General features: G+C 43.7%; 1 protein-coding gene across 3 annotated transcripts in view; it reads right to left on the reverse strand.

Annotated features, from left to right (window-relative positions):
• TTLL1 (TTL family tubulin polyglutamylase complex subunit L1) overlaps positions 1-27139 on the reverse strand; it is a 381222-nt gene that overhangs the window by 88197 nt on the left and 265886 nt on the right. For all 3 annotated transcript variants that reach the window (XR_015295929.1, XM_086922194.1, XM_086922187.1), the window contains exons 6-7: positions 24885-24993; positions 23818-23961 (exon numbers count right to left, since the gene is read on the reverse strand). Coding sequence is in view for 2 of the 3 variants with exons in the window: in XM_086922194.1 (XP_086778320.1) it covers positions 23818-23961; positions 24885-24993 (253 nt within the window). In the remaining variant the exon portion in view is untranslated. The remainder of the gene's footprint in view (positions 1-23817; positions 23962-24884; positions 24994-27139) is intronic.

The raw sequence follows: 27139 nt of genomic DNA on the forward strand, positions 1-27139 counted from the left end.
TGCACGCGAGGCACAGCAGGACCCGCTGCGATTAATTGAATTCAGATTTTCTCCTTACGGAGAAGTTAGTTCCTCGTGCACTCCCGTGTGACCAATAAAGTTCCAACCACACTGGCTTTAAGTCGATTGTAAGTTATTTATTCAGCAACCAGCAACACCTTACGCGTTTTGGTCTCTACGGAGACCTTGCTCCGTAAGGAGAAAATCTGAATTCATATATATATATATTCAAACAAATAGTCCTGAACTTCCAGCTTCTGGCGAACAAAGACCGAACAAATCGCAAAGATGAGGCAAAGAAATTTATTGAGCTAAGTTCAACAGCGCAGCGGACTGACGCGTTTCGGGCGGACGCCCTTGATCACAGATACATATATATAGCAACAAAGTTGCTGCGATGAACAGAGACACAGACCATTCAGGGAGGGTCGATGCTGCGGGACCGGAGCCACCCGCATCAACATCCAGAACTCCACCTCCCTTTTTGAAGAAAGGCAAACCGATGCCGGATGAAAGGGGTGAAACGTGCTTTTAATCCATGCAAGAAGCAACACAGGTTAAACACCCAAAGTGTTTCTCCTCCATTCCAAGGCTTGATCACGGAAGGAAGCTTCTGCATCCGACTAATGTCGTGACTTTACACTGCCTTTACGTCTTCATGCAGAGTCCAATTACAAACAGGTGAGTTTGTTCCTTTCTTCGACAAAGACAGCAGCATGGCGAAACTTTATTGTTCTCACTTTTGCCCACTGGCTGCAATGTGGTCTTTAACTGAAGACAGTTTGTAAATGAACTGTTCATTAAAACCTGCTGTGTCTTATGTAATTCTTCTTGCAAAGCATTTTCAACTGGCTATCCATCAGCAAATGGAAACATCCATCTCAGAGCCCTTGCCTGCTCACCTTCTGATTTTCATCTAGAGTCTCTCTGTTTTTGATTGTGACGGTGGCTAGGCGGTCTGGGCTCACTGTAATCATGCATCAACAAAGTTGCTCCGATGAACTGAGCCACAGACCCTTCAGGACGGGTCGGTGATGCGGGACCGGAGTCACCCGCATCAACAATCAAAACTCCACCTCCCTTTTTTTTTTAGAAAGGCACACCGACGCCGGATGAAAGTGGTGAAAAGTGCTTTTAATCCATGCAAGAAGCGACACCGGTTAAACACCCAACGCATTTCTCCTTTATTTCTAGACATGATCACGGGTAGAAGCTTCTGCGTTCGACTAACTGCGTGACTTTACACTGCCTTTATGTCCTCTTGCAGAGTCCAATTACAAACAGGTGAGTTTGTTCTTTTCTTCGACAAAGACAGCAGCATGGCAAAACTTTATTGTTCTCACTTTCGCCCATTGGCTGCAATGAGGTCTTTAACTGAAGATAGTTTGTAAATGAATAAAGCTTTGCCATGCTTTGTCGAAGAAAAGAACAATCTTCAGTTAAAGACTGTATGCATCGGGGAGTGGCTGCTCACGGGCTTGGCCATGCACGGTAGGGGATTGGGATAGTTAGGTATGGTAATAAAATATTACTTTATGTTAAAAAAAGCCTAGAAATTCACTGGGAAAAAAAACAAAGTATAGAGTGACATTATAGTTAGGTATGGCAATAATATTTTACTTTGCATTAAACAAATCCTCAGAAATTCACTAAATAAAACCAAAGGTTAAAGTGACGCTACAGGTAGGTGAAAATGTCAGTTTAACCTGGTTACCGCAGAGGTTTCTACGGAGTGGGGGAAGCTGCGTCGGCCAACGGTTGTGCACAGCACCAGAAGGTAGTGCTCGTGTCGGCCACTGGCCAATGCGAGCACGGAACGGGTTAAACATAATATTTTATATTGAAAAAACACTTGAAATTCACTATTTATAGTTATTTCAAGTAAATTGCGCCACTGTTTATACCCTCACATATTACATCACCCCCGACATGTTCTAGGACACCATTGATAACATCACTGATGACATCTGAAATGTCATCATTGATGACAACACAGTGCATGGAAAGGGCATGAGTTATTTAAAAAAATAACTATAACTTGTGCATTTCAGTGTATTTTCATTTTAAAATGTTGTGTTTAAACTGACATTTCCAACCTAACTATAACATCACTTTATTCATTGTTTTTTTAAAGTGAACACACACACTCACAGACACACCCACACACACACTATGGCAAAGAAAATCAGTGTAGCCCATCAATGTGTTATTTTGCACAATTTTCAGAGTATTACCACCATACAGAGAGAATTAAAAAAAAGCCCTGTTTTACTACCACATACACTGCATGAGATAATGACTTTGAACAAGGAAATATCTCTGGTAAAGCAGTTGGTGATAAGTTGGGTGTCATCAGTGTAAGGGATGACGGTGATGTCCTGTGCTCAGATGATGCTGGCTAGCGGTATCATGCATATGTTGAAAAAGGGGGGTGGAGGGAGGAGCGGAGGGACAATTTCTATTGGACTCCAAATATCAGTTTCTTGGTCTCTGATATAAAGGGGGTCAGCCTGACCCTTTGAGGTCCCCTTGTGAGGAAGGAACAGATCCATTTGAGAGCAGATCTTGTATGCCAATCTTGTGGAGTCTGCTGATGAGGTTGTTGTGGGAGACAGTGTCCAAGGCCGCAGAGAGGTCAAGCAGGAGGAGGGCCGCTGTTTCTCCTCGGTCCTGGATGATTTCCATGTCATCGGTGACCATGATGAGTGCTGTTTCAGATCTGTGGTTCTTTCTGAATCCTGACTGTTGTCTAGAAGATGGTAAAGTTTGAGGTGGGTTGTGAGTTGGCTATTGATGGCCTTCTCAATCACTTTAGCTGGATAAGGGAGCAAGTAGAATGGTCAGAAGTTGCACATTTGATCCAGGTCGGCTGTGGACTTCTTGAGGAGGGCGTTGATTTATGCAAGTTTCCATTCATCTGGGAAATTAAAGGACATGATGGACGTGTTGAAGATGTGGGTGAGGGTGGTGTTGATTGGTGATGCTCCCAGGTTGTAGATGTGGTGGGAGCATGGGTCTGTGAGGGCACCCGACTGGATGGTCCGCATGACTGCTGCTGTTTTGTTTCTGGTGGATGCACTTACCACTGTGGCGTTTCTCTAAAAAGATCTCAGCCAAACAGCCCTCTTGCTGGGCCCGTGGGACACTGCAACGCCACCCCCATGAGGACGAAAACACCCAAGATGAAACATGACACCTTAACGGGTGTGTGAAGGCAACTCTCCAATTAGGAGATATTCCCCTTTCTCCAACCTTCAACCACATAGGAAGATAGGCGTCTTTTCACCTATACTTCATGCTGCCGAATGGGTTAGCAATCACTCATAGGAACAGTTACCCTCCAGTGAATGACGCGTCTTACCTTGGGAGCACGGGTACTGGACCTCCTTTTCTTTGCCTCCCTATCCCTCTTTGTGTACCAGTCTAACTCTCATGCCACGATGTAATCAACTTTATATTCAAATCATCAATGACAGAGGACCCTATAGTTTTTCTTAACTGTAAAACTTTAAAATGTATTACAAGCATATATGGTATTAACCAAGGGGAGCCAAAGCAAGCACTGGAATAACTCTTAAAGGATGAGATGATTCTTACCTCAGTGTCCTTACTAGAACTGAACCTTTTCTTCATGTTAACTAGGAAATGTTATATTCTATACTAAGACTGGAGGTGAGGATTAAGCATATTGAAACTTTGTTCACCACCAAAAACTCCACTCTCACAATTGGAAGCTGAAAAGGCCAAAAGATGGCGGCCGTGTAGAACGGCTGTGTGCGATGAGGTGGTGGAGATGAGCGTCTAAGCCCTGGCCGTAACCGTAAATGCCGAACACCGAAGGGAACCACAACACCGAACGGAACGGAATACATGACTGAGAAAAAAATCGACACTTTGGTGAACTTGTCTACAAAGCTCCGTGAATTAATTACAGAAAAAACTGTGCAATACGGCGAGATCAGTAAACGACTAATGATCCTGCCTCATACTTGCCGCGGGTCCATCGGACGTCTGCTCCGAGAGCTAACGCTAGCGGTGAGAGCAGTGAGAGGCAAGCTCTACGCAGAGGGGAGGTACTTGGAGCCTCAAAGTCCGCGGAGTTCGTGGAGCCAGTTACGCAGGCAAGAGATCCCTGCATCTGCAAAAAGTGAAGTCTACCCGGAGGCACGAAATCCTGCACCAAGAGAAGGCTTCCAAAAGCGGAGAGGAGATATGGCGCCGAAACTGAATACCACTTCAAAAGCTGCAGCGAAAAGGAAAGCAGCTGCTGAAGCCGCAGCTGAGAAACAGGAAGAGGACATACTTCAGGCGAAACAGACTCCCCCGGTAAGGAGACATCAACATGGGGGTAAAATTAAACAGGCAACCACCCCAATTATCGACATGTTAGCTAAAATGGGCAAAGAGAAAGACTTTAAAGATGGTGCAGCGGATGTGGAAAAGGGGCAGGAAAAGGCGGCTGCGGAATCCATAACAGGAGCGATTGCGGAGGGGAGGGGGGGAGCAGTCATACCCCCCAATTGTCCAGAATCAAGTGTGGAACCTCTCATTAGCACAGCAGAGACCAGTGGCCCTGTCTCAAATAAGAAAACATTTGAGGTTCAGGAAGAGGAAGGTGAAAACACAGAGGCTGGAATTTTGAGCTCAAATAAAACAATGGTAATGAAATCCGCAGTTACTTAAGATGGTTTGGCGGATAATATTGATAACATGGTGAACCATCCTGGTCACGAACAGCTAATTGATAAGGATAAGGACAAGGAGAAGCCCCCTAGCGAATGTTTCTTTTCTGTCTCAGAGGGTGGTGAGTGGTCAGAGGAGGATAGTTCAATACAGGAAGGAAGCTTTTTGGATTCAGAAAGTGAGCCTGAACACGATCCTGACCCTCATATTTCCACAGCTAGACCACCTGCGGGGATTAAAATCCAGGAGCTTAGTTGGGACCACTCGTCAGACTCTCCTTTACTCAGGAGCACACACGGGGAAGCTGCGCAGATGTCCCTATTAGAGGTGATACACAAGGAGATCCTTGTTCATAGAGAAGAAACTCGCCAGGACAGCCGCAAGGCTCAGGCAGCTGTTAGGAAAATGCAAGGCGCTGTAAGGAAATTGCCTAAGGTGTGCGGCAACCCAGGCGATCGAATTTCAAACTTAGCAGAAAGAGTGGTCTCAACGGAGGCTGAGTCAGCTGCAGCCACTACCAAGGTGGACGCCCAAAGTGCCCAGCTAACGGATATACAATGAAAGCTGGAGGATTTGGAAAACCGGCAAAGGCGGAATAACCTTCGAGTCCTAGGAGTACAGGAGGGGGCTGAAGGGTCTGATGTGAGAGCTTTTGTTATCAGGCTTTTCGAGCAAGCTTTTGTCGATCTACCAGGTTGGAACTGGGCTGAGGAAATTCAACGAGCACATCGCACCCCGTTTAAACCAAAAAAACATGCAAAGGAAACGCATAAGCCTAGAGCTATATTGATATTCTTGGGCAATTTTTTATTGAGACAAGCAATATCGGAAAAAGCGAGACCAGATGCAAGAAAAATAGTTGGTGAGATATAGTTTTTTGTCAGACCAGATTTCTGCCATATAACAGTTGAGAGACGTTGGAGATTGAGACAGTTGATTGTACCTTTTCAAGCTAAAAAGATGCAGGCTTTTCTGATCAATCCTGCGCAATTAAAAATAATTAACGCTGACAGAACCTTGTATTTCACGTCGGAGGAGAAAGCTAAAGAGTATGTGGACTCTCAAGGGACATGAGAATGGTAAGTTAATGTGGTCGGATATATTGATAAGTCTCGTTAAGTTGGTTAACAGGCTAATATACTATTTCCCCTGTATGATACTATTGTTATTTGAAGTGTGGTATGGTGTGTGGTTATCTTAAGGTATTCGGCTATCAAGCTACAAAGCATTGGTAGTATATTATTCAGGGTATGGATCTTTTGAATGACTATGAGAAAAATTCATCTCCATCACTTCAATCGACTTTCCATCACGTGCACAGACCAGGTCTGAGCGCCCTAATTGAGTGGGTGTGTGGGTGGTGGGCGGTGTTGGAGGTTGGTGGGGGGGCGAGTGGGGGTTAGGTGGCAGATTGCTGGGAAGGGAGGAGGAGGGCGGGGAGGGAGCAAAAAGAAAAATTAAAAATTGAGAAGTTTCGGTATGTAAAGGTTTTTGGCTTCAGTCAGAGAGTAATAATAATCTTAGTCAATAAATCAAGGTTGTGTTTTCTATATTATCAGGAAAAGAAAACACTAGATTATGTCACACATTAAAATCTGTTCTATGAATGTCGCTGGGCTAAATGATTGGAGGAAGCGTCAGAGAGTGGGTCACTTCGCGAGATATAACAACTTTGACATCCTATGTCTGCAAGAGACACTTACCCTGGGCTAGTAAAAATCAATTAAATATTAGGGGTTATGAGATACTGGCCTACTCTTCACAAACCTCAATGGTTAGGGGGGTGGCTATTCTCGCCAAAAAAAATCTAGGAGGGGCAAAGAGAGTGAAGGCAGATAGCTCAGGAAGATGGGCTATAGTGGAATTGACCCTAGGCTATATACTGTGTACAGTGTACGGCTCACATTTTGACGACCCGGAAGTCTTCGATATCCTAGAGGAAGAGCTGGTAGATTGGCCAACACTGATAATGTGTGGGGATATGAATGTCTCTGTCGATTGGAATAGGACAGGTAGTTACACGGGATCTAAGCCAAAAGTGTTCAGGGCGCTTACCTCACTTATGAGATCACATGGGCTTGAAGATGTGTGGAATGTGAAACATCCAGCAGAACCGTGTTTTACTTACTTCTCTTTTCCGCATATGAAATACTCTAAACTAGACTATTTCCTTCTCTCCTCAGATAAGCTCTGTAAAGCTAATATAACGAAACTACCCAAATATATCTCTGACCATAACCCTCTGATTTTAACCTGTTTAGTAGATCATGTTAAAAGGCGGCAAACGAATTGGTCATTCGAAAGAAAGCTTCTCGCTGATGATAGGTTTGTGAGACATATAAAGCAATAGACAAAGGAATTTTATGAGATGAATCGGTACAGTGCCTCTCGCAACACAGTCTGGGATACATTCAAGGCGTCTGAGGGGTGAGACAATTAGTCGCTCAGCCAGATTGAAGAAGGAAGATAGGTTGAAGGTTGAAACTCTGATCAGGGAGTTGGGCATAGTGGAAACACAACATATTAAAGAGATCGGGTAAGGGGGCTGATGGTCAGGCAAGTTTAAATAGAATGATTATCATCAAAGCGGACCTTTAGGGGATAGCGACACAGAAGGAGTCTAGGGAACACCAGTCCTCAAGGGCGAATCGATATGAGACGGGGGGCAGGCAGGAAAAGTGTTGGCACTCCGGATTAGGCAGGAGAGATCTAACAATCTGATCTCCAACATACATGAAAATGGGATCGAATATACCGAACCGGAGGAGATTTTGAAAGTCTTTCAGACCTTCTATCAAAAATTATATGATGAAGAGGGTGAGGGGCCTGTACAGAGCCCAACACTTAAAGATTATGGCCCAAAAGTGGATGAAAGAAGTAGGGAAATATTGGAATGTGATCTGACTCTAACGGAGGTAAAGATAGCGCTTCAGGAACTAGCTGCTGGTAAAGCAGCGGGACCTGACAGGATTCCCCTTGAGGTCTATAAGTGTCTAGAAGAGGAAATTAACCCAAATCTGCTGGATTTATTCAATGGTGTAGTATGTTCAGGGTTAATCACTGAAACGTGGAAGAAGACAAACATCGTCATATTTCATAAAAAGGGTAAACCCAAGGATAATCCAGGATCATACCGTCCGATTTCCCTCATCAACTCAGACACAAAACTATATTCTAAGGTTTGGGCAAAAAGATTGGGAGGGATCATCGGCCGGTTGGTTTCCCCGTGGCAACATGGGTTTGTACCAGGCCGTGGCACCACATACCATATAAGACGTGCTATAGCCCTCTTTGATGCCCATGCTGCCAGGGGTGAAGATATGGCCATGATCCTTCTTGATGCTGAGAAAGCATTCAACCGTGTGACATGGGAATGCTTGTGGGGGATCATGGCCGGAAGAGGGCTTGAAAAGAAGAGTTTGAAGGCAATCCAGGGGCGAAACTTCTATGTCACCATTTCATAAGAACTGATGCACTGGACGAAACAAAATGTAGGGTCACACAGGACAGCAGAATAGAAGAGTGATCAAGTACTAAATGTGGCCCTTCTTGTAATCAGAAACGTTCCCCATCCGAGGTAAAAGAAATAATGCCAGAGTTCAAGAACCCAGAAATCTGAGACCCTGCAACAGGACAACAAAAACAAACTTTGTATAGGGATATACATTATCTAGCTATGAGATAAAAGCATACAACTTTGGGTCAACATTACAAAGCTTTAGGTACATGGGCTCTGGTGGAAAGCACAATCCAAAAACCCCAAACCTTTTGGCATGCCACTTGGTAATCACCCACTGTCATGTCGACAACCAAAAAGTAAGTCCTGCAGAAATCGCCAGTGTGAATGTCTTAACCATAATAAAGGAAAACCAGCCCTATCTTCTCTGATAAGAGTTTAGGGTATGGAGGTCTGCCCCTAGAGGATCAAAATCCCATGCTACATTCCAATGTGAGCATTGTTGTCAAGCAGATACAAGGAATACAGCAGCAGGGTTCAAAATGACTGGAACCTTCCAGTGTCCCCTATAATCCTCCAGGCAATGAGATGAAATGAGCCATTCCGAATTAGTTGGCATGGGTGACCAAGAATGTCCATCCAGATAATCAGATATCGAGAAAGAGGGATTGAAAAATTCAAAGAAGGTTTCAGTAAACTTCGAAACCAAAATTTGGGTCTCTAAACCCACTACACCAAGAGTACATATGGCGATTGCCTCCAGACACCAGACGGTTCAACCCCTTTGACCAGTCCTGATGGAAGGCATCCACTGTCTGCGCTCCCAGATCAGGTCTTAACCTGCAATAATGTGGAAGCTGGTGGGTCAGTCATGATGCAAACAAATCCTTGCACGGACCCCACCTGTCAGAGTTTGAAACACTTTCTGGTCATATTTCAGCTAACTGGCATTCTGAATGTGGCTGAAAATTCAATTGGCTAACACATTTTGGAACCCAGTAGGTATTCTGCTATTACTGAGGTGTATTTGTCTAAGTAGAACTGTACTAAATTGATGACCAGTTCTTCCAGAGTCTTTGAAAATGTACGTCCCAGGTGGCTGATGTAAATAACCACGTGATATTGTCCATCTGGATGGTAATGCCTTAGGACACCCTGTTCTTGTACAGGCACTTGGCCGCAAAGGAGGCCAATGGAAATTCCAGGTAGCTGGTGCAGAGTTTTTTTTTCAGAACAAATCTGGTGCAGAGTTTTAATTCTTCTTCAGACTACCTTCCTCCAGAGATCAATCATTCACATTGTGCTCTACACAGCACAACTGATGAGTATCAATTACCAGATCCTGGGTGGCACCAAAAATAGCGTTCCGATTCCAGACACGTTTTGTTCAGCCACCCTTGAATATCTGACTGGCATCTTCTGATAGGATCACCAATTTCAAATATGTCAAGGCCTGCTACAGGAGGATGCTTTCAACCACTGTAGGATTCTCTATTGCAGACGACCGAGAAAGAAATCCTAGATAGAGGATGAAAGAAGACCCATCTGGCCAATTATCTCACCAAAAGATGGTTCCTTAAGAGAGGAAATGTTCAATTCCTACTTGATTTTCCCCACCTACTTGGCCAGAAGTCAGAGGATGAATGAGGGGAAATCTATCAAAAAGACAAGAAATGTTTGTGATAGAGTGCAGTATACCTCAGATGTTTCCTTGTTAATCACAAACTGAAACTTCATAAGAATATCTTTTATTGTGTTCAAGAGAGACTACAACCTCGGTCAGTAATGAGCCATTAACAGAATATTATCCAAACAGATGAACAGCAGTCCTGCCCTGAACCCAAGAGATTTCAATACTGGCCTCAAAAGCATGTGAATCACCAAAGTGACAAAGAGAGGCAGAAAGGCGTGCTGCAGTTTGAAGACTTGACCCCTCCAAGAAAACTTGAAGAGCCTGCATTGAAGTGTTTTTCAAATCTAATGGAGCATTCAGTTCCTAATAAGGGTGACTGCATGGTTATCAAGAAGGTGGGTGCCCTCCATTTTTAAATGACAGAGAGGCCATTCATTAAACAGTTTTGATAATCTGGCTAGTGGCCTCTGTCCCCAGAAGGCATTCTTGTTTTTCAGAGAAATGCAAGGAAGGAAGCCCCCCTCCTGCTTCAGTAGCCTGTACAACTCTATGTAGAATCCCACCATTGTCTGGAGCAACAAAGGGGGCCCAGTAATGCACTCTCAGTTCCTGATGTAGGAAACTAAGGTCCCTTCCAGTTTTCACAAAAATAAAAAATATTCCTTATCCCTCTAACCTCCTAGAGCATTTGTGGCACCTCTAAAACCTCCATGACATCTGTGACCCTGGCCTGGAGTCCTAAACAGGAAGAAGCCACAAGTTTATTTATTATCCTGCCAGTTTACTTTCCTGTTGTCCTGTTTGTTTAGGTAGACTTTATTAGTCAGGTGGCTGACCAAGAAGCTCCAACCACAATCAATCCTAGTCATAATCTTGGATAAAAAACCTTCTTCATACAGGCACATCCTTCATCAAAGAACGTAAAATTAGGATCAAATGTTCCAAACTACTTCAAGAACGGGTCGTCAAAGAGACAATCCTGAATGACTGGGCCAGTCCCCAGAGATGACAGGTCCCCTAACCTGAATCAAGAGTGACCTACATCCTATAGTGGATTATGCAACATTTGGGTTTCCAGGAGGACAGAAGGCGAGTTGCACTCAACTTGACAAAACATAAGGAGCAATAATGTTTCCAGTTGCCCTGGCCTCCTCTATCATGCCCAGTAAAACAAGTCTTCGGTAAAGCTCTTTTTGGTGGATACCCTTATCCGACTGCAGATTCCTCCTTTAGAATAACCCCCATGTGCCAAAAGGGATTCTGATAATATTTCATCAATGCTCCAATGCACAAGTAGGTGGCAACGTGCAGCTCTGTGCTTTAAAAGAGGAGCTGTAGTTAAGCACCACCCCTTTAACACTGATGTCACTTTCTTGTGCTTTTATTTTCTGTGCTCTCAGACGTGGAGTGTAAAACAAAGGCTGGTGACAGAGTGCTGATCATTGTCCTTTTTTAAGATATTAAATTGAGGCCACTCTACAGAACTAGGAGGTGCAAGGGCCACAAGTAATTTGTGGGTAGATAAGAGTACCCACCAGAAAGATCACTACTAATGGTAAATAACTTGCTCTTCTGATAGATACTTCTAACCACAAATTCCTCACTTTTAGAATATATACCAGAGCAGTACTTCCTAAACGTGGAGGGTCAGTGGAGTGGACTCAAACCAAAAACTCCTGTAAGACTGAGCAGGCGAAGTGTCCTCAACAGACTGGGCTGTCAAGGTATTAGTGCTTTGTGGATGTATTCATTGACACCCATGTTACAGCCTGGCAGATATCAATGCCGTCGTAATGCCTCATAAGCCCTCAGGGAGCTGATTGTTGCAAACGAGCAGCAGATATTGATACAGAGGACTATCCACCATAACAGGGTTCTTTTATGCATAGCCTTCCCTTTCTTTGATCAATTGCTGCGGCTCAATCTCTATGCATGAAGGTGAAGTTGGTGAGCATGGTTAGGTCTGCGGAGGGTTTCCTGAGCAGGAAGGGGGGACCGTGGTGTGTTTTCAGGCAGCTGAGAAGATGGCTGAGCTTAAGGAACGTTTAGGATGGGTGTTAGCAATTTACTGATGGGTCGGAGTCCCTTGGTGAAAGAGTGGTGGGGTCAGAGATTCGATGGAGCTCCAGAGTTGATGGTCTTCTTGGAAGTGGCAGTTTCCTACATGGAGATGGCAAGTCACAAGGCTAGGATCCGATTTTTGGGTGTGGTCGAAAGTTGAGATAGGTCTAGTTGCAAGTCACAGATCAGTATATGGAGGCCACTGAAGTATTCCAAGAGTTTGTTGCAGAGGTCTTATGAGAGGGTAATGTTTCAGGAGGTGGTATCAGGCAAGGTGAAATATTTGATCATGGCGAATATTTCCCTGCTGTTGTTGGTACCAGCGTCAATGTGATCTACCAGTGTTGTGCACTTGGTGCACCTGATCTGTTGGTGATAGCATCTCCGGGCAGAGATGTAGGTGTCTCTGTACTTCACCTGCCCTCCAGTCGCTTGCAGTGGTGTATTGTAAGCCTGAGTTCCTCTGTGCACCAGCGGGTTTGTGATCGGGCTCTTACCATTGTGTTGCAATTAAGTGCCAGGATGTGAGTGCATGAGGTGATCCAGCTGTTAAAGGTCTTCATGGATTCCAGCACGCTGCTGGTGTGCTTGGGCTTGTGCTCCGAGAAGTTTTTCTCGCTGCAGCAGGAAGTTCCGTGGTGGAGCCATTAATATGCATCTAATGCAAAAGCATCTGGGCACCCATGTGGTCAGACACCTAAAAAGTAAAACAACTCTGTAAGCTGCAACAACATAATTGAGTTTCATTGCTGGTAAAAGTATATATGCATGTCAAACCTATAGTGGACTAGTTGAGTACTGCAGCTGCAACATCGCCTCGGTACAGATTATAAAACAATTGCTTTAGAGGAGTACCATTAGCTGGTTTTAGATAGAAGTATTCTGGTAAATATTTTCATCAATCATAGCTGTGTTCTTCTGAGAAAAAAGGAATGCCTCTTATCTGTACGAATAGCTCCTAAAACATGGCACAATGTTATAGACTAGAAGACTATACTTGCATAAATACACACACATAAAACACAGAAAAAAACAGAATTTCTTATCTACCCAGAGACAAGAGAAGAAGAGTTAAGGTCCTGACAATTTTTAGGTGCCTCATTGAAATCATATTCTTGCAGGGGTGAAGAAAATGTTTTCTCTGTGCTGTAAGAAAGTATCTTAATCAGACAGTAGTTGTTTTTAAGGCAGAAGGTGAACTCACTAAAGACTTACATCTACCAGAATGTATCCATGAGGATATAGATGAAATTGAGAATCAAGAAACATTCATAAAGCTTCTCCTTCAATTTCACATCCATTTCTCTATCACAACAAACAAAGGAGAGGAAAACTTAGATCCCCAACATGGTAGTCTGTGGATACGAAAGAGGTGAGACGTGGAACACTGCTGTCGTTTAAGTTCAGATGAACTATTGGTCCTGAATGACCTCCTTCACAAAGTTAGATTTTATGACGGTATTAAATGCGGTAAACAAACCATAATTGTTAGCCAACTGAGGAGACAGCAATTGAGTAAATGCCATTACTCATCGAAAGCTATCGAAGGATGAGCTAGTGAGCAGGAGCTGCATGGATGGGTGTTGTGCATAAGATGTGGTGTGAAACTAATGGAAGGTTAATGTTTCTTACCCTGCAAGCATCTTTTCTTAGAGTGTAGTGCTGTAGAGTTACAGGCCGGGCATAATCCTACCATCTAGTGTTGGGCTCACAATGTTTGCAAGTTCTTTTTCTTCAAAGACTTTAAAATCACAAGGTATAGAGTGACTCCCTTGGCTGGCAATGTCCATGGGTACCAACTCCATGTTAAATAGTTCTTCACACAGTGGGTAAGTGTAGTTTGGACTGGTAAGTGGACAGATTAAAGTGCACATGTGCATTGCGAAAGGAGCTTAGTTAAGAAAAAGAAGAGATCTGTGATCAGAGCCACGCGCTTCCGGGTAGGAGGGTGGGTGCATGTAAATCTACTGCACTACATGCTATGAACAGATGCTTACAGGGTAAGTAACGTTTTGCTTTCACAGCATGCGTTACTGTAGATACACATACTCTACATAAACTGTAAAGCAGTACCCATCCAGAAGTGGTAGCTCGCATGTGGATGATGCAGATGTCTGAAATAAAGTCCTTAACAACATCTGGCCAAGCAAAGCCTGTTGTCTGGTTATGTGGCTATGCTATCTACACAATAGTGTTTAGTGAATGTGTGTGGGATTGACCATGTAGCTGCTTAACATTAGTCAGCCAGGGGAATGTTTCCTAGGTAGGCCATAGCTGCATCCTTTTTTTTTCGGGTAGTGTGCACCCTGGATATAACAGGGATGGCTCCGTTAGCCTTGCACTAGCAAGTTTGAATGGACCGAACTATCCATCTGGCCATACCTGCTTTGGATAAGGCTAGCCATTCTGGGTTTTTGAAAAATGTAGGAGAGTCAGAAAAGCATAAACAAAGATCACTGCTAGCTCATCCATAGTTTGTTGCCCATGGACTGTGTATGTACCTGGATGTGCAGCTTGGGCATTTTGCTTTGTTAGGGGTGGAGGGAACGGGGGGGTTGGCAAAGAGCTCTTTTTCCGGTGTGCACCAACACTGGAAGTAGCTAGGGTGGACTTGTGGGTGGAGTTCCCTCTCATAGAATTATTGATCAATACTGCTGAGCACGTCCACAAGGTCATTGTTCACCCCCATAAGACACTTCGTCACCAGGTGGATGCGGTGATGGTGTGCTCAATGTCAAGAGCTTATGGCAAAGAAGAAGAGTGATGGAGAATGCGTGCCATCCTGCTTTTGTAGGTCATACAAGGCATCATGTTGTCTATCCAGACTAGGGCCACCTTCCCCAGATGAGTGGAAGGAAGGTTTTGAGGGGAAGATGGATTGTTATGAGCTCAAGGTAGTTGGGATTTGGTGCCCTGCTGATGTGGGGCCAGCCCACAATCCCCGACTGTGGTCAGATTGAGATGTGCCCCCCAACTGACTTGAGAAGCATCTGTGGACTAGAGCGATGGGGTCTAGAAAAGGGCTGCCCTGCAACAGGTTGTTTCTGTTGCACCACTGCAGAGAGCGATGACCTTTAGCAACACTAGATCTGCCATCAGACCCTCAGCTTGTGACCACTGTTAATAGAGGCATTGTTGTAGCGGACGCAAGCATAGCTGGGCTTGGGGCACTATGGCAATGAATGACTCGATCATGCAGAGAAGGTGCATAAGAGTTCTGACGATTTGGCTGAAAAACAGGTACGAGCTGCTGAAATGATAAGACCCTTGGAGGGCAGGGTTAGGCCTTGCCTGTGACTAAATTTAGTGTTGCCCCAAGGAACGGTTGCATTTGCAGGGGTTTAGAACACTGATGGGGAACCTGAGGCTGTGGAGGAGAGAGATGGTAGCCTGAGTGTACACTAGGCACCTGCGCTTGCTTGTGCTCTTGATCAACAAATCGTCAAGGCAGTGGAAAACATGAATGTCTCCTCTCCTTAAGTGAGTGGCGACGACTGCCAGACATTTGGGAAGTGGTAAAAAATAGCAGTACTATGAACTGATACTTACCACATAGCGCAGGTAGCGTCAGTGGGCGGGATGAATGGAGATGTGGAAGTAGGCATCTTTGAGGTCTAACATAGTCATGTAGTAACTTTGTTGAAGCAGAGGGATGGCATCCTGTAACATTAGCATGTGGAAGTGTTCAGAAAGGATGTACCAGTCGAGTGGCCTAAGGGTTAGGATGTGCCTGAGGGAGTAGTCCTTCTTAGGGATAAGGAAGTAAAGAGACATAACGTCTTTGCCCTAATGTTGGAGGGGTAATAGTTCTCAGGCCCCTTTTTGAAGGAAAAGCTTGGATCTCTTCCTCCAGAAGGCTGAGATGTTCTCTGCTAAGGCAGTGGTTGTGGGTGGGATGTTGGTAGGGGGTGTGAGAATTTCTAGGAAGCTGCCCTGTTGAACCACTGCTAAGATCCACTGGTTGAATCTGAATTTGCGCACTGAGTAAGGAAATCCTGTAGCTTTTCACAATAGGGTCTGTGAGCTCTGGCGGCAGGTGGAGGGAGTCAATGTTTGGAGGCGGATGCTCCCTTGCCGGAATCATCTTTGCCTCTGATCCCGTTATTATTGCCTATGTAAGCACCCCTTGTGTAGCCTTATAGTGTGTACTGCTGGTAGTCTAAGGCTGTTGCCTCTGATAGGATGGAGCCTTTAACTGATGAAAGGAATATCATAGCACAATCTAACTGGGGGAGCATGAAAAGTTTAGAGAGCCGCACAACAAAGAGGGCTAAAGGAAGGAGAGTACGATCCCCCGAGGTGGAAAAATTCTACTCTGTGACTGAGGGTTCAGATTCCTCTTTATTGGGTTCAGAGGAGGAGGGCACCACCACAGATCTCTCATTAGGGACGGAGTCAGAAGGGTCCCACTCTAGCGAGCATAGAAGCAAAGAAACACAGAGGAAAAAAAGAAGAACTATGATAAGGCGAGACAGAGATATAGACAGAGCAGCATCAAGCACAAATAGGAAATTGCTCTGGGACTATGGTAGTACCTCTAAAATGTATCAAGAACAAGATTTAGGCGATGCACCTGAGAATTACCCTTTAAATGCCTCTCAAGATACAACTGATATGCCACCTCAAGCGACTCTGGACGGAATGTTCTCCATATTGAAACAAATACACTTAGAGGCTCGCTTAGAAAGCAGGAGAGCTAGACAAGACACTAAAAAGATACAAGCAAGTATTAGAAAAATGAATAAAAAATATGAAGAGGTGGAAGGTAGGGTGGAACAGGTCGAAGAGAGAACTGGGAGACTGGAGGATGAAGTCACAGACTGGCAGACTTCTAGAATGGAGCAAGGAAAGGTGATCGAGGACCTACAGTGGAAGCTGGAGGATTTCGAGAATCGCCAACGGCGGAACAACCTGCGATTTTTGGGCCTAGAGGAAGGAGTGGAAGGGAAGGACCAAAGGGGCTTTATGATTAAATTACTGAAAGGCGCATACCCAGAGGCGCAGTGGCAGAGGGAACATGAAATTCAGAGAGCGCACAGATTCCTACTGACGCAGAAGAAAACAAGAGGCGCTAATCAGAATGTCTTACCTAGGGCGATGTTAGTTTTCTTTGGAAATTTCTTGGCTAGACAGGAAGTTATGGAGACTGCTAGACCAGATAAGAAAAAGTCATTTGAAGGGAGTACATTCTTTACTAGGCCAGATTTTTGCCACACGACTGTGGAAAGGAGATGGAAACTCAGGCAGCTAATTACTCCATTCCAACACCAGGGCTCTGAAGCATACTTGATGTATCCATCAAAGTTGAAAGTTGTTACAGGGGGACGCATCAGAATGTTTTTTTCGGAAATAAAGGCAGGTGAATATCTCGCAGAAATTACAGAGATTCAAAAAGGCAAGAAGAGTAGGGATTCTGAACCAGCATAAGTTCCATATTGCAATACTAAGGAAGTATTGAGTATGGTAATATACGGGTAGGATGGGTGGGAGAAGGAGGCAACACTACAGCAGTGAGCAGCCACACATAGGTCAAGATTGACCTATTTGCCTGCAACAGGGGGGGGGGGGGATCAGCAAGGGGAGGGGGGACAAGGGGGGGTTGGGGGAGGGGGGGGTGGGAAGGTGGCGGTGAAGAATTAAGGGTATGTACAGCACAAGTTAAGAAGATGTGTAGGTATAAACAGGTGACAGTAAATATCTTGAGGAAAATGATTGCGGGCTTGATTTCAAAGATCAGATGGCGATAAGACTTGCTACCATTAATATTTGTGGTCTGAATGATGGCTGGAAAAGGCAGAAAGTTGCAGCTATGTGTAGATTATTAAAACTGGATGTTATATGTTTTCAGGAGACACATGTGAGGGGAAAAGATAAATACCTTATGGATCAGTTAGGGTATGAAGTCTTAGCACATACGCAGCAAGATGTAAAAACAAAAGGAGTGGCCATATTTGCAAAAAAAGGATTTATGACAGTAAAGAGAAAGAAGGAAGACGATGAAGGGAGATGGGTGGTGGTAGAAGGGGAAACAGCTGGAGGTCAATACACAATTGTTTCTGTATACGGCTCTAATGAAGATGAACCTGATCTATTTGATTTTTTAGATGTTGAGTTGGCACTATGGTCAGAACCAGTAATTTTTTTGTGGGGACTTCAATATCAATGGGCTATCAGGGTTGGGTATGTCGGGAGGGGGGATGAAGGGAGACCGCAAGAAGAAAACACGAAGGGCTATTGCTAATTTAATGGATAACAACGCGCTGGTAGATGTTTGGTCAGCACATAATCCCACGGGAACAGGCAGTACCTTTTATTCTGCTCCCCACAAAGTTATAGCCAGACTGGATTACTTCTTAGTCTCTAGCCCCTTAGTACCAGATTTGAAAATAGAAAAGTTACCTCGGGTTTTCTCAGACCACAATCCACTGGTATGGACTATTCCTCAGAATTGTAATTCTATTTACAAAGAATATAATTGGACATTTGAAAGAGGGTTACTTAAAGAAGATGATTATGTCAATAGAATGAAGGTGTGGATCAGACAATTCTGGGAGGTAAATAGAGGCACGGCATCTACAGGAGTGGTCTGGGATACATTCAAAGCAGGGATAAGGGGGGAAACACTGGCTTATACTTTACACAGGAGCAAGAAAGAAAAGCTGGAATTAACTAATAGGCTACAGGATCTAATGAAGCTAGAACAACAGCTTATCCAGTCGGTCATAAACCAAGAACCTCTTGAGGAGATCCTATTAGAAATAGAGCTGAAAAGGGCAGAGACCAGTGAAAGATTTGCAAATAAAGCAGCAAGCAACTATTTAGCAAAAAAGGAAAAATGTTATGAATTTAATGAGCGGGTTGGGCATATGCTAGCAGTCCGCATTAGACAAGACTTGGCAGCAGGAGAAATTAAAGAAATCAAGAATAAAGGGGGGGAATGTTGTGACTAAGGTAGAAGACGTAAGGGAGGTGTTTAGGGAGTTCTACTCAGAGCTATATGATCAAGACTTGAGAGTTGGGGAAGATGAGATAGAGGATTACTTAGCAGGCATTCCTCATAAGGAACTGAATGAGGAAGACAAAGAGACATTGGAATTACCACTAACACTGGGAGAAATACATAATGCAGTAACGAAACTCCCTTCGGGGAAGTCCGCGGGACCTGACCAAATTCCGGCGGAATTCTATAGGACCTTCTGGGACACTTTGGGGATTTATATGCTGGAAATCCTAAGTCACGCACAGAGGGGGGAAAATATACCACAATCATGGGCCGGAGCAAGTATAATTGTTATCTTGAAAAAAAACAAATCGCATTTGGATCCCGGCTCATATAGGCCAATTACGCTCATGAACGCGGATGCAAAAATATACTCCAAAGCTCTCTCACAAAGACTAAGTAGGGTTATTGAGGGGCTGGTATACACAACACAGCACGGATTTATACCTGGTAAAGGGACCACTCAGCACACAAGGAGGATGGTTACCATATTGGATGCTGCAGGTGCCGCAGGAGACCCTGCCTCGGCCATCTTCTTGGATGCAGAGAAGGCCTTTGACAGGGTCTCCTGGGGCTACCTGTGGAAGGTCTTGGAGTGGTTTGGGATAGGAACAGGCTATATAAAGGCTATAAGTCGTTATATCTAGAACCCACAGCTAAGGTGAGGATAAACAGAGGGTATACTGAGGGTATACGCATAAAGCGCGGTACAAGACAGGGCTGCCCGGCTTCACCACTGTTATTTGCCTTATACCTCGACCCCCTTTTGCGAAGATTAGAAGGGAATCCAAACATTCTCCCGATTAGATTGCATGCACATGAGTATAAGACACTTGCATACGCGGATGACGTGGCGGTGGTCACCCCAGAACCAGGGTCGGCTATTTCAGAAATTGAACAAGAAGCTGTACTCTTTGGTACAATTGCAGGCTACTCACTAAATAAAGGAAAAACACAAATAATACAAAACAATTGGGTGAACTTTCAAGATATAAGAGTAGCACCTGAAGTTACATATTTAGGTGTGAAGATCACAGCTGACTTAGATAGGTTAGTTGAAATTAATATGAGCCCGCTACTTGCAAAAATTAAAACAAATACAGAAAGAATGAATAATTTACACCTGACCTTAATGGGTCGAATTAATGTAATTAAAATGGTAACATTCCCAAAAGTTTTGTATTTATTTAGATCTATCCCTTTATTTTTTGACAACATATGGTTTAACAAGTTGGAAGCGATCTTGAACAAATTTATTTGGGTCAAAGGGAAGACAAGGAGAGCCTATAGACACCTAACAGTAGATAGAGAAAAAGGTGGCTGGGGGGCACCGGATTTCAGGCTCTATTATTGGGCTGCTGTACTGCAATATAGTAGGGGGTTAATAGGTGGGGGAGGTACAGAATATATAACGGAAACCGAGGTAGGATTAACTAATGTCTATACTACACTATTGGGTGAGGAGGCTGAGAATGGGTTTTTAAACACAACTGACTTCACCTATTTTAAACATACAAGATTTAAGACCTTGAAGGCAGCATATAGGGTGTGGAAAGGAGTGGCAAAAAAATTTGGTTTGGGTAGATTTAATAATTATACGAGGCTGTACACAAACTGTTCACTACCGAGGGAGATCTTTAAGGATGCCACTATGAGAGACTGGTATAATAAGGGTATAGTGAAAATAGGGAATTTGCTGGATAGTCAGGGCAACATGTTACAGTTTGGGTCGTTAAAAATGAAATTCGGGCTAGAGCACAATAGTTTTTATAAATATCTTCAAACCAGGAGTTTCCTAACACAAAAACAAGGCGGCCCGGCAGGGATGGGACAATGCAAAATTATGGAATATATAGAAATAACCAATAAGTGTACGATAAGACAACTATATGCGGAACTGAAAGACAATAAAACAGATGAAAGGGCGAAATATTCACAAAAATGGCTAGAAAAATTGGGGTCAGGGTTAGAAACCTTTCAGCTATCCTTGGATTTGGGCAGAACATTGTTATGCTCTGCAACCCTCCAATCACAGCATTTTAAGACAGTGTTTTCACTTTATCATACCCCGGCCAGAGGGGCGGCACGCCGGGAATAACATGCCCCCGCTGCAACTCAAACGAGGCAGATATTGTACATATGTTTTCACAGTGCCCACAATTGTTTACTCTGAAAATGGCCATTGAAGAGTTTTTTGATAAATCACTTAGGATCAAGATTAAACTTATAGATGAATTAATTATTTTGGGGGTGGTAGACACGGCAGAAGCTATGCCAGTAGAGTTCATTTTTGTTTCACTCGCAGTGTACCGCATTTGCATAGCAAGAAACTGGTTGAACAAGGCTCCTCCCCTATTTCAAGAATGGATTGCAAGCCTTCTCTCTATATACAATCTAGAAAAAGCAATATATGAGAGGAAAGGTAGGAGGGCTAAGGTACTAGGTAATAGAATATGGCAACCTATTATGAGGTGGAAAAATAGTAGGATAAACCCAGAATAGCGGAAGAAAGATCATTGCAAAATTATTGCAGCTGCCTGTTTCTTTTTAGTTTTCTTGGTTGTTGTTTGGAATGGGTAGTATGTATCATACATATGTCTGTTTGATGAATCTTTGACGTCATAATGTACTGTAATGTATATAAGCACCTGTGAAACTGGAATGTGTTGTAAACATATGCTGGAATATGTGGAAAAATCTCTTGGAAAAATTTAATAAACATATTTAAAAAAAAAAAAAAAAAAAAAAAGGATAGCAGCCTTTAAGAGTTGAGGTCTGGTGGGGACCCATCGCTTTGGTGGTGTTGATATCTTTCTTTATTTCCTTCAGCATCTGGTCAACCTAAGGAGCAAATAGATGTTCACCATCGAAGGGCAAGTTAAGCAGATGTTGATGGACTTAGGGTTTAAAACCCAAAATGTGGAGCCATGCCTGGCTCCTGATCAGGGTGCTGATGTCGACACCCCAAGCAGCTGAGTCTGCAGCGTCTAGGGCACACCAGTAAGTAGCATTGTAAACAGACTTTCTGCATGCCACTAACTTCTTCCCCCTCTGTTTAAACTCATCAGGTAGGTGTTTGGCTCCCTCCGCATTTCATTCCACCATGCCCAGTCATATCTGGAAAGCAAGCCAACTGAGTTTGCAATTCTCCAGTAGGTGGTGTTAACTACCGCTAGCATCTTTCCTGTAGAGTCTCGTTTTTTGCCTCCTTTCCGGTTGAGGGAGTGACATCAATGCCCTGAGAGTTTCTGTGCTTATGCACAGTGTGGACTACTAGGGAATGTGGAGTAACCTGACCCTGGAAGTAGGCTGGGTCATTGGGGGAGGACCACCCTACGTACTAAAACCCTGGTCTTGACTGGCTCTTTAAAAAAAAGTGCCTGTGGCCAACTTCAGCATTCCTTTGAGCAAAGGCAGGAATTGAAATGTCCTCTCTGATTTAAACACTATCTTCACAAGGAATTCGTCTTGGACGACATGCACATCCATTTTGTGGAAAGTCGCAGCCCTCCACATTTCCTCATGATATGCGAATGTGTCATCTGGAGGTGACGGCTTAGCTAGATAATGATGCAGGCTGGGATCCTCTGGGGATCAGCATTGTTGTCATCCCACGAGTCATCAGCAGGTACTGGAATTAATAATGTGTCATGGGGGTCAACAGGGTGAAGCAGGCTGACCTTGAGTGAGGGGAACCCTCTGCCGAATATGGAGGTGGTGAAGTGTTAGCTGGCAGTGGAATGGGGAAGGAGTAGGAGGAGGATTGGGCGAGTGTCTGTATTCTTGCGCTTGGGTACCAAGGGGGCTCGGAAGCAAGTTCTCCTCATTGGTGGGCTCTTTTTTCAAGGTACAAGTCTTTGTAGGCTTGGGAGGCGTTCTTGTAGAGATCTTACTGGATTAGGGAGGGATAAACAGATGTTTTTGCCTCACATAGAGCTTCTTCTTAAGTTGTTCAAGGATCAGTTGGTCCGAAACGGTTCATACCTCCAGGGAAGGCGTTGTCCATGCCAATGGTTTGGGTGAGTCTTCACATCTGATGTTGTTATCGTGGTCAGGGGACAGGCAAAGATTACACAGCTGGTGGTGATCGGTCTAAGGAAACATTGCGTAAAATTGAGGGCTGATTTGAAAGGGCATCTGTTCAGACCCCATGTGTACATTCTCCATCGGAAAGTCATTGAAAAGGAGTTGCAGGAGACCCCGAAACTTGCCAAAACCCTGGCAGTTCAGGAGTCGATGGTGGATTATTGTCCAAGAGATTTTTTTCTGAAGGAAAGGTAGCAAAAGATATTTCCAAAATAGACTGGTTGGGCCCAAATGGAAGCATAAAGAACACATCGAACTCTGAGCACGGGCCATGCATGTCCAAACCTAATGGTGGGAAAAAAAATCTAACAGAGTTACGGCCCATGCGCATTGCAAGCCAACGGAATAGTTACTCTATGCAATGTGAATCTAAAGACTTATTTGAAGAAAAACATCTTGCAAATATCGGACCCCAATACTAGATGGCAGGAGTATACAGAGCACATGTATATACAGCAACACATATTACGAACACATAAATAACCCATAATCAAAAGCATACTGAATCACATCCGTGCAGATAATTCAGGCAGGGTGACTGTAGACTTTCTTCTACAGATTGATGTCTAGGTTTTCTGAGTAAAAGAAAGGGCACACAATTGTATATCCATACCAGAGTGATAAGGTTTCTATTCTGTCAGTGTTGGAGACAAGTATAACTCGTTCTTAGCAGTACACATTCCTCAGGGATTTTTACCTGCAGACATCTTAAAAAAGCATGCAACAATGCCCCTTCACATTTTAAAGTTCTGTAAACCCTACTAATATGGATGTACATTAATAGGTCATAAAAACGTGACGAAATTAGGCGTTTTGCTATGCTAACATTTCTTTATTAGATCTTCACATGTGTGCATTTTAATTTTGTTGTTATTTCTTTTTATCATTAAAACTCACCGCTACAGCCTTCAGTGACTGCACAGCTATCCAATGAATATCATCAAATAGTTTGTTAGTGACCTCCTTGCCACAAGTGCTCTCCAAATATAGGCGTAAATTACTCACTGTCCATTTTCCTCCATGGATGTGATTGTAATCATCCTGTGTGACATAAAATACATTTAATTGAAGGAACAGCTTAACCAAAGGTCAGGTACGCACAATGTACTGAAATCTTCAGATGTCATTTACCGTATGATAAAGAAAAGGAGCTGCATCGAGTGAGTGGGGGCAGAAGTAGAGCAAACATTTTTCTGGTAGGGCACTCATCTTTTAAATAATCATTTTACTTCAGTTCAGGTGCAATTAGTCAAAAAATCCTCAGATTCACACTGTGATTGGAAACGCATTTCATGTGTACATGCAAACCTATTCTACAAGCATATGCAGCAAAAAAAGGCCTTGCAAATATACAAGAGCCACTTCTACTTGAATTAGAAATGAAAGAACACAGCCCACTATTCCAACAGCAATTATGTTGGATTCAACAGAAAGCAGTTACCAGGATTCCTGAGCTAAAAGCAGCTCTTGCCTGCTACCACTTTGGTAGATCAGTAGGGATCAGTGCCAAATAAACTTGCTACAGCTCAGGGTACAGATCGATTACTTGTGGGGTGCAGAAATCTGGGCCGCTGCTGTTGTCCGCTAATCATCTCTCAAGTTGCTGACTTGAGGAAAATGCTCTTTGTCCCATAGCTACACATTAGTTAGCAATTAGCTATGCATCTATTCACTCGCTGCTGGAATGTAGTAAGGTCACTAGACAATTGTTGAAAGTACAATGGGTAGAGCAAGGTACAAAGTGGCCTAAACTGAGCATTAACAGAGCTCTGTGGATCCCCAGTCTGTTCTGTACCAGAGCAGCTTTAGATTCTTTACACTCTAAGTAAGGCTACTGATTATAAGCCTGCAGAAGGACTCTGCTTCCACATACTATGGATTTACCGGAGGAGGCTAGGTGATACAACTTTGTCATATGAACTGAAAAAGCCATTAACTGAGACCTGTGAAACAGCAGTACTCACCCCATGCTTCTGAATAGCAACATTAGTCAGGTGCACAAACATGTTATCCAGCTCACTTGTGCTTGGAGTGTATTTCACTGTGCAAAAGCGGCAAAAGCCTAGTTTGTACCTTGAAAACAAAAAGAAAATCCAAAAAATATTACAGATACAGCTATCTTACCAAATTTAAGTGTGATTTAGCTTGTTATGCACATTGCAAGTATAAATCAGCATATATAATAAATTAAATATCATATAATAAATTGCATGTATATCAAATACAACTCACATCATAATATTATAAATCATAATATCAATTATAATACAATATTTCATTAGGTTTTATTCGAGAGATCCTTCCTTTATGAACAATTAATACTAAGAAATGTACTTGCCCCAGGTTAAGCACGGCTGACTTTTTTTAACTTACATAATCATTTTAGCATTTAGGAACTCTCAAATTACTGCTGCTTCTCCTTGTCTGCATTTTATTCCCGCGCGTAATCCCTTGATCACTTCCATCAAGGCTTCTTTCATTGTTACTTGCACTTCCCTCAAGAATCTCGTTTAAACACTACCACTTTGTTTAGATTTCAGATGCCTGGGTTCAATTTTAACAGCATTAATAAACAACTTCTTTACTTTGATGGGTTTCGTAAACTTCGAACACTGACCTTTCACATCAAATCATTCCTTTCTTTCCTTCACTTTTATCAATAATGTTTTCCTCCAACCCAACTGTTCTTCATCCTCTCTCAACCCCTTCTCACTCCCTCATGAAGGAGAGACATGGGGTTTGGGTTTCCTCCCTATGAACAGCTCAAAGGGTATCTTCTGGGTGGTGGAGTGAGTCGATATACTTCCACTCTTCTCTTCACTTCATCTGCCAAACATTGTTCTTTGCTATCGGTGTGTTTCTCTCAATACTCTGTTAAAGTGTTATCATACCACGGGCTCCTGGAGGATATAAAGAGCATTTCTTATGTCTCATGCCATGTCTTCTTTTTTCTCGAGACACTAATTGTTCACTATTTTCTGTTAACAGGACACCTGGTGTGTCCTGTTTTTCAATGACATTCTTTAAGAATCACAGCTCTTATTACAAGTCCGCTCAACTAACTGTTTTGAATGACTGGTGATTTCAGGGATTTACAGACCCGGCCTATGCAGCAGAGGGTTGGGCAATGGGGACGCAGACGCTCCTTTACCTTTTGCATTTGGAGTGGCACTTGGCACGTGGATGGAGGCCAAGGAGGCCACAGGCTGGAAGGACCGAATCACCCATGTGAGACCCCTCTTTGGACGGGCAGGTGCTATGCCAGGCGGCTAGTTTGCAGGGGTATCGAAACTGGGACCTTATCAGTATCTCCCAATTGGGGGATGTGCTCAAGGGGAACTCACAGACGACCTTTGTTGATCTACAATAGGTGTTTAAGCTCCATAAGTCTCAGTTTCACAGGCATACTCAGCTCCGCCATGCTCTTACACTGTACTTGGCCCACATAGAGGCGATTCCAGAGTTTTCTCCTCTAGAGGGCAAAATACTCCTGACACACATTGCATATTAAAAGATCTTAGCTACATACCGATCTTTAATCAATAATACCCCTGACTCCATTGGTCACTTCGGGAGACATGGACCCAGGACTTGGGCTCCTTGGAAGATGAAGACTGGAGAGAGGTTCTGGCCTCCTCTATGGAAACGGCCATTGCTTCCCAGTACCGCCTCTTTCGGCTACGTTACCTGCATAGAGTGTACTATACAGGGGAGAGGCTCTAGCAGAGAGGGCTGATAGCGTCCACAACATACCTGGGATGCCAGATGGACTGTGGAGATTTTTTACATAGTCTGGAGTTGCCCTATTCTGGCACCCTTTTGAGGGTTTTTTTTCACTGTTTGGAGGGGGTGCTGGAGCAGAAGCTGTTGCAAATCCTCTGATAAGTCCTGCTCCATCTTCCTGATGACATTGACAGAAACAGATTTGTGCGAGCCCTGCTGTGGCTGGGCCTGGTTGTAGCCAAGCGGATATTGCACTGCCGTGGAAGGATTTTACTGCTCCCTCGTTGGAGTGATGGGTGGAGTTTAGACCACTGCTTAGGACGGGAACATCCTATTTATATTGTAAGAGGTTGCCCTCTGACATATTATAAAATATGGGAGGGATGTATGGCCTATTGAAGGATCCACCTGGAACCATGCCTAAGTTGCAGATGTCGCTCGTGGAAGAGATACACGCTCACACTGCACAAATGCATTTCGGGAGAGGGGGCATCAA

The sequence above is a fragment of the Lissotriton vulgaris genome, chromosome 1_1 (genome assembly GCF_964263255.1).
Source record: "Lissotriton vulgaris chromosome 1_1, aLisVul1.2, whole genome shotgun sequence".
Lineage (NCBI taxonomy): Eukaryota > Metazoa > Chordata > Amphibia > Caudata > Salamandridae > Lissotriton > Lissotriton vulgaris.